This window comes from Papio anubis, chromosome 6, assembly GCF_008728515.1.
Source record: "Papio anubis isolate 15944 chromosome 6, Panubis1.0, whole genome shotgun sequence".
Taxonomy (NCBI): Eukaryota; Metazoa; Chordata; class Mammalia; order Primates; family Cercopithecidae; genus Papio; species Papio anubis.
This window is the reverse complement of record NC_044981.1, coordinates 48,355,831-48,364,454: the sequence shown is the minus strand read 5'-3', so window position 1 is coordinate 48,364,454 and position 8,624 is coordinate 48,355,831. Positions and strand designations below refer to the sequence as shown.

The following is an 8,624-nucleotide window of genomic DNA, read 5'->3' as shown; positions in this document are numbered from 1 at the left end:
TCGGGAATCTGAGGCGGGTGGATCATGAAGTCAAGGGTTCGAGGCCAGCCTGACCAACATGGTGAAACTCCGTCTCTACTAAAAATGCAAAAATTAGTCAGGCGTGGTAGCAGGCACCTGTAATCCCAGCTACTCAGGAGGCTGAGGCAGGAGAATCGCTTGAACCCGGGAGGCAGAGGTTGCAGTGAACTGAGATGGTGTCACTGCACTCCAGCCTCGGTGACAGAGCCAGACTCCATCTCAAAAAGTAAATATAAATAAATAAATAAATAAATAAATAAATAAATAAATAAATAGACTTATATAGAATATTTCCCACATTTTTAGTGAATCCTGAATTTACTTATTATTTAAATAGTTGTGTCTTATATTAATTGAAATAAAGTCATTTAATCTCCCTGGTTCTCTTGTTTTATCAGTAAAACAAAACTGATCTCAGTGAAGACTTTTTCTGTAAAATCTTATGATTCAAGCATTCAACAGTTTTATACTAAGGCATTAGAATGTTTAATATTACATATAACACAGAATAGAGAAGCTGATTACTATAACATTTAGCAATCCAAACACATATCCCCTATAAATAAAAGTCTCTTAAAAACTGTGTTTTCATGAGAGTCTAGTTAAGGTTACACAGCAGGTTTTACTTTTATGAGAACAATTTAATAATACTTTTTGAGTTCATGTTCTTTGAGTGTGGCACTATTCAGCCAAGCATATAAATGTTCTTGCTCTTGATAAGCCTCAGTAGTTAAAAGTACTTCCCCGGAGAATCTATAAATAAAAGGGATCTCTGTTTCCTTATTTCAAAACAGCTGACTTGAAAAAGGTCTGTTGACAGTTTTTTTTAAGAAGCTCTCTACCATGAAGATTCAACTGTTTTTCTTTATTCTGCTCTTTTGGGTCACAGTTTCACAAGGTAATATGCAAATATTTATGGGGATTTATACTAACAAGTTTGAGAAGACGTAAGTTGTTTTTTGATAAAAGTATGATAATAACATAGAGATTAAAACATCATTTCACAAAAATGGAATGTGGTATTTTAGATTGGACTCCAGAATGGATAATAAAGAGAATAGTGAAAAACAGACAAGAGCAACACGTAGGAAAACTGGCAAAATTTGAATAGAGCATAACTTAGTAGATACTACTACATCAATATTAATTTCTTAATCTTAATTAACGTTACCAAGATTATGCAATATATAATATAAGGGGAAGCTGGCTTCTACCAACTTTGCAACTCTTCTGTAAATCTAAAATAATATTATAACAAAAAGTGGTGTGGGAGATAAATGGAGGGAGATTTTACTTTGCTGAAAGTGATGCTCAGAGATTTCAGACAGAAGATTGGACTTGAACAATGTATTTGAGGGCAGAAATAATAATTTTTGAAATATCACAGTATCACTAGATCAGTGGTTCTCAGAGAGGAGTGAGTTTGTGCTCAAGGGAACATCAGGCAATGTCTAGAGACCTTTTAGCTCATCACAACTTGTACTACTGGCATAGTACCAATTGTAGATAGAGCCCAGGATGCTGCTAAATAGCCTACAATGCACAGAACAGCCCCTTAGAGCAAAGAATTGTCCTATCCAAAAGGTCAATATTGCTTAGAATAAGACGCCCTGCCCTCGAGCTTGGCATCCAGTTGACAGGGAGTATATTTAATTGATACTATAATGCTTGCAAAGGAGATTAGCAACCCAAGGACACAAGCTGGAGAACACATGTAGAGGTCAGAATGAGGAGAAAACAGACAATAATGTTTTAGAAAGGTGAAACAAGACAAAGAATAAATAAGAGAAGGGGTGGGGTCAGTCCAAGGTGGAATCATGGACAGCAGTGCCAAATGTGACAGAACTCTTGTCAAAAGTGAGTATAATCCAGGTGTATGTCACTGGCCATCACTTATGGGTTTGATAATCATAACTCCTCAGAAAATGTAGAATAAGTAATGATCTTTAGAAGTGAATATTTAAATTATGCAGATTAACTAGATGTTTTCTATGTTTTTGTTTCTTTAAGTTGCTTCATACTCTGAATTGCTTCAGTTACATTGAGAAGAAAGCCAATATTCATAGCAGGACTTGGTTTTATAGCAACTATACCAAAGACATAGATAACGTAGCTCTGAGTCTATGTATTAGCTGACAGATATTACTACTTACCATCACTTATCAGCTGTTGGAAATGGAGACAGACTGCCTAGGCAAAGAGCCCTGGCCTCTGAGAAGACCAAGCAATAATTAATAGCAGGAAACAGTGGCATAATTTATTTGTTTTCATATGTGAAAATATTAAATCTATCCTTTGGTCAAGAATTTGATGTGCCTCCAAAAAAAAAAAAAAAAAAAAAGACTGAGAAACAAATGACTTCTGAAAATGCATCGGGCAGGGTACAATTTAAAATATAAAATAAATTTTTTGACTTGATACAATTTAAAATATAAAATAAAAAATATTTGACTTGGAATAGATCATATAGCCGATCAAACCAATGTCCCCCAAACCCCCTAAATACAATCGATTCTAAATAAGAAACTTCTAGTGAGATTCCATCTTTAAGTTAACAAAACAAAACATATATCTTTTCTTACAGCTTTGACTATTACAAGTTATTTTTGTATTGTGTCAAATTTTGTGTTTCTTATAATGTGCAAATTTTAGTTGCAGTTTTGCTCTCCTGGACATGTCTTCTTGTGACTCCAGCTACAAATCCCTCACTCATTCTTTCATGATTGATGAGCAAAGATAAAGCCAGAGTAGGAGTTAACAAACTTTTTCTAGAAATAAGTGAGACAACCAATACTTAAGGTTTTATGAACCCTAAGATCTCAACTGCATTATTTTAATGCAAAAACAGTTATAGACAATGTGTAAGTGGGTGCATCTGTGTGCCACTAAAATTATTTCCAAAAACAGGTGGCAGGCTGGATTTGGGCCCCTGATAATAGTTTATTGATTGCTAGTCAAAAGATTTAACAGCACAAACAGTAATTGTGATAAGTTCTTGGTAAGTTATTATTTTAGAAACTTTGTGGTGAAAGAAGAGAAAGGTAACACTGGTAATTTCAGAAATCATGTAATGGTCAACAATGGCTCCACTTTTTTTTTTTTCTTTATCAATGTTGTTATTAGACACACGTCTGAGTTACATAATTTCTTCGGGGAAATAAACCCCAAATATTCAGGGGAGTTGCAGGAATTTAGACAAGTTATCCAGCGTTGCCTAGCTCTCGACATTTTAGAGAAGCAAAATCAAGCTACAGTGAAAATCACTTGAAGAAGAATTCATAAAGCACAACATTCAGTCTAAATAATGTTAGTGAGAGCAGAGAACAGGCTGCTCAAATGTAATTAGATGGTCGTAGAGACAGAGTCTGACCAAAAGATAAATTATGGTCACTTTTCTTCCATTGATTTTGGGAACCATCCTGGGTCACTGCCCAGTTTCTTGTAAGACAGAAAGTGGAAACACCTAACTTAGGTCCAAGACCCTTTTTATTTCTAGAATGTAGCTTGCACCAAGGGACAGTAAATTCACTTAATCTTTCCTCCATAGGTAGGTGGACGTTTTCACTCTATAATCTTTTGCTTCATGGACCTTCTCCTTTTAAAGCATGGATGTGTCATAGCTAGATGGCTAATTTCAGTCATTCTTCCCTTCTTACAGCCAAAAAGAAATATCCTGAGTATGGTAGCTTGGACTTGAGGAGAGAGTGCAGAATGGGTAATGGTCGATGTAAAAATCAGTGTCATGAAAATGAAATTAGGATTGCTTACTGCATAAGACCTGGAACTCATTGCTGCTTGCAGCAGTAACGATGACAGAAGAAAAGAGTCACAAGCTCGAAGAAGAGAAGACCAGTGTTATTAAGTTTTCCCAGCACATCCTTCAAGGCCTGTGTGTCTCTATAATACACAAGAACTAAATAAAACTTAATGTTGAACCATTCAGAAGTGATCATATGTCACGCTCATATCTGGTGCCTTTACATTACACTTTTCTCCTGATTTGTTGGTACCAGAAGTAGTGGGACTTATTTTATGCAAGTTCCTCAAGTTTTCTGTGCTTCATGTTCCACAAGTTCCACAAGTTTTATGTGCCTTGTGTTAGTTGCCATAAGTAAGGTTGTGGGAAACCCTAAGTCAAAGAATTGGGTAAGCTTATGTCTAAGATACAAGCTTCCAGTAGAAATGCACTGTTATTTTATTAGATACTATTCCACAGATTACCCCCATGTAAATACATAAATCCACCGGGCTTGGGAGACTGGACATTGAGAGGGCAGATCTTTATTGTGAGAGAGACAGAGCTGAAGTGAAAGAATCACGAGTGTAAGAATGGAAGACAAGGGAAAAATTACAACCAGCTTCAATTTCTACTCTTATTTATTATTTAGTAAAGACAAATGTGTATCAAGAAATAAGAGAGGTAGTAAAAAGAAAGGAGAAGAATTTCAGAAAGAAGAGGAGAAAATAACTGAAAATTTAGACCAAAAAAGTCAAAAACTATGACTAATAGTTTAACACAGCTATTCAGTCCTGAGAAATGACTGTGTCTGAGGAGATACATGACAAAAGGAAGCAGCAATAACCTTCACTTTTCAATTTCACTCTGCCTCAGTTCCTCTACTACTGCCTCTGAGGATCCACAGTATTCCTCCCTAAAACAGCTCAGTGATGCATCTGTACCATTTGTTTTCCGTTCAGAAGAGCTAATTCTGGAATACAATTTAAACATATTAATTCAAAACTCTTAAGAAACATCGTCAATACCACAACATAATAATAAAACAGAATCCTCTCTTCCTACCCCTCAAAATAAAATTAAATAATCTTTTGGCAAATTAAAGAAAAATGAAAGGTATTAAATCATACATATAGGTCAGACTTAGACTCAAAAGGAGATGGTAAATCAAGAAATTCCAGGGACTTGCTGCTCTCTTGATATTTTTGTTACGGTCTCTCTGTGGATCCAGTCTATTCTTCAAACGCAGATATGAGATCTAAGTATGCTCATTCTAAGCGTTATCTACAACAAGCCATGAACGGGGAAATTTTTTTTCTCTATTCAGATAAAATTTACATAGTCTTTGATTGTTTTGTGTTTTCTTGTGTAAATATCTTCAAAAGTATCTTTACAATATTTATTTATAACAGGGTTTCTCAACCTTGGCAATGTTGATATTTTGGTCCAGGTAATCTTTGTTGTGGGAGCTATTCTGCTCATTATATGTTTTTCAGCATTCTTACCTCCTACCCTCTAGATGAGAATAGCACACTTTCTCCCAATTGTGATAATCAAAACTGTCTACCTGTATTGCCAAACATCCTCTTTGGCGGAGGGGACAAATTTACACTTGGCTGAGAACTACTGATTTATGAAGTCAAGCACCCACTGTCACAAAAATTTAAAAATGACAATGGAAACAATAAAAAAAAGTGAGATTTTCAGGTGGCCAATTACATTTTCTGTGTTTTATGATAAATAGTTATCTATTTAAATTTTTTATATATTATGTATGGACTAGAGGTGATATATTGGTGGCTCCAGAAAGAAAAATTGGCCTAACTTTTGGATAATGAATGTATTAGCTATGTCAAGAAAGAGATTAGTAAAAATAAATGCTTAAAATGAAAGTTATGGAAGTTTGATTTTTATTTATTTTACCTAAGTAGAGACTGAGCCATCACTGCACCAAGACCTCTAAAGCAGAACTGAGAGGCCTAATATACTATTAATATGGGGAAAATAAGAGTTGAGTTTGTTAGGAGCCAGCAAGAAGATGAGAGATTTTCTAAAAAACGCGTGAGGCATATCTGCACATAAATTAGGCTGTGCTAAAACTACTGGTGTACTCTCTTTCAGTGCTTGACAGAGTGCATGAAAACCATCTAAATTTCTAAGATAGCCTTTACTTGTGTTCAATACATTTAAGCCATCAGCCTCTGCCTTCAGCTCAAGGAACAAATGAAAGAAACTTAAAGGAGAATGTGAACCTACGTGCATCAACCTCAAAATTTTTTTTTTCCCTAAGGAAATCTTTTAAGTGTTTTCCGTGTCAAAAAAAAAAAGTCTGAAAACTCTAGAAACCCCTTTGATGAAGTTCTTCAGCCTGCTTCCTTAAAAAGATAAAGGTGTTACTAATTATTCTGCCCCCAGAATTTACATGTGTCTAAGTTTGTAATTTATTAACAAAAGGAAGGCAAAAAAAATGCTTAAAAATGGAAAGATTTCTGGTGATTTTCTTGCTGATACATTGTAATTTTTATTGTGTGAACTTACAAAAGAACTAGATAATGTTAAACTAATTCATTCTAAAACCTGAGAGTTTTGTATTTTTCCCTCCTATGGCCCACAATATAAATTTTCATGACACTCTGTATTTTCCTTCACATTTAGTTTTTTGTGAGTCTTGAGCAGTGACTCTGATAAAATAGTTGCCACCAAGTGTTGGAATTTTTGCTGTTATTTGGTAGTTCAATACCCATATGAATCAATTAAAAGCAGTATATTGAAATTAGATTTATCACCATCAAATTCTCACACGAACTAGAAAGAGAGAAATTAGACTCCTACCTGATATAATGTATTCAAACCCAACCTATTTCAGTATTTACTTTACCTCAATGTCCTTGGGCAAGAACAAAATCTAATTCCAATTAGCAATGTACTTACTCAGGCAACTTTTCATAAGTGGATTACTTCTTCCCAGGTTTAATGTCATGGGTTTTGGATTTAGAGATTGAAAAATTATAGCTCCTGGCTTAAGGAACTGATATTGATTGACTACAAACTGATTTTTAAGTAATATCCAACTTGATAGAGTTCACAAATGAATAAGGCATGGAATATTCTTCCAAAAGATCAATGTCAATTTGTAATACGGATAATACATAGGTTAGACTACATTCAATATATTCTCCCTTGTTTATTTACCAATTCAATAAACATCTATTGAACACCTACTATGTGTCAGAGTACAATATGACTGGGACACATAAAAAAAACAAAACTAACAATGTTCTTTGTTTTCATGGAGCTCATAGTATAGTGAGTGGATACAAATATAAACAGTAAATACAAGAAATAAGCAGATTATCTATTATATTACAAGGCGATAAGTGTTAGAGAAAAGGAAACAAAGTAGAATGTAGTGACCCACAATCCTGGCCTATAGTAATTTTAAATATGATTTGTCATGGAGCCCTATTGTAAAGGCTGAAAGAAGTGTTCATAAAAGCACATCTGGAATGTGTGGGGGAACACCTGGGAGAAAAGAATTGCTGAGAAGAGTAATTCAGGAGGTGAGTCCTGGGAGAGGAAGTTGGAGAGAAAATATCTTGACAAATTGATTACCCAGGGATTTTAGAAAAGATCTTGACTTTTATTCTGAGAGCAATTCAAAGGGGAGAGACATAATTTGAATTTTTTAAAGGTCTTTCTGAAGTTATTAAAATAATATAAGTAGTAAATAATATAGGTGGTAAATTATATTAACTAAGTCCATAATAATACAAACAATGAGGAATGGATGTAGAATTCTGGATCTGTTAAAGGTAGAGTTAGCTAGATTTCATGAGGGATTAAATTTTGCCTGTGGCAGACAGAGGGGTAAAGAATGACTCCAAGATTTCTTGTCTGAGCAATTGGAAAGATTGAGCTGTGCCATTGACTAAAATGAGAAGGATACTAGGTGTAACAAATTTTGGTTGGACAATTGATCCAATTTTGGACGTGTAAAGTTTGTCATATCAAATAGATTTAGCAAGTGGTTAAGAGAAGAGACAGAAAATGAGAGTGGAGACAGTAATCTTTTGAGTTGGCAAGACAGGATGACATCTAATGCAGAGATTAAGGGATTAGCTCTTCATTAGAGCATGGGGATGCTTTATTCATTCATAAACAGGAAGGGCAGAATACACAGAGTTAGATGCTGATTGGTAGATTAATTTGGTGCTGAAAGTCTGTGGAGAGTCTCAGGAATCTTCAATTGGATCATTGAATTGAAGGGAGCAAGATCATTAGCTGAGAGTGAAGACAGGAAGTATGTTTTGAAATTGCAAGGAGAGCTGAGAATTTGTAAAGGCGTTTTCAAGGAGTGTGTAAGTTGAGTAGGCTGTAGGTATTCTTCACAACTGTCCTGTTTCTGGCATCTTTTCTCCGTTATTTGTTGAAGATTTCATTTCTTCTTATATATTTGAACACATATGACTTTGCCATTCTGTGAATCAAATATTCTTAAAAATTTTTCCAATGTTATATGGTTCTAATTAGTAAACACAGATATTCTCAAGTCTCTTTCATCTTACAAAAATCCTCCCATATTTTTTTCTTAATTTTTCTTCAAGCCACTTTCTAATCTGCCTTATTCTCTTCTTCATCAAATTTCTTGAAAAGAATCTTAGACCCATAGTCTTCACTTAAGTAACTCATTTACACTCTTCCCACCATAAATTCACTCACATCAACTAACTGAAACTCCTCTTGCTCATGTTATAAATGTTTCATAAAGCAAACTCAAAGGTTTACTTTAATCATTTATCTTGCTGGACTTCTGAACACATGCTAGAATTGACTGCTATTTTGACAATTATCAATTGAATTATCTATT

General features: G+C 34.6%; 1 protein-coding gene across 1 annotated transcript; it reads left to right on the top strand.

Moving 5' to 3' along the window:
* Nucleotides 1-265: 265 nt before the first annotated feature.
* On the top strand, nt 266-7,375 carry LOC101024192 (beta-defensin 110). The gene is made up of 2 exons (XM_003897724.4): nt 266-919; nt 3,680-7,375. Exons 1-2 carry the CDS (start codon nt 865-867, stop codon nt 3,826-3,828), a joined length of 204 nt encoding a protein of 67 aa, XP_003897773.1. The 5' UTR covers nt 266-864; the 3' UTR covers nt 3,829-7,375.
* Nucleotides 7,376-8,624: the final 1,249 nt, after the last annotated feature.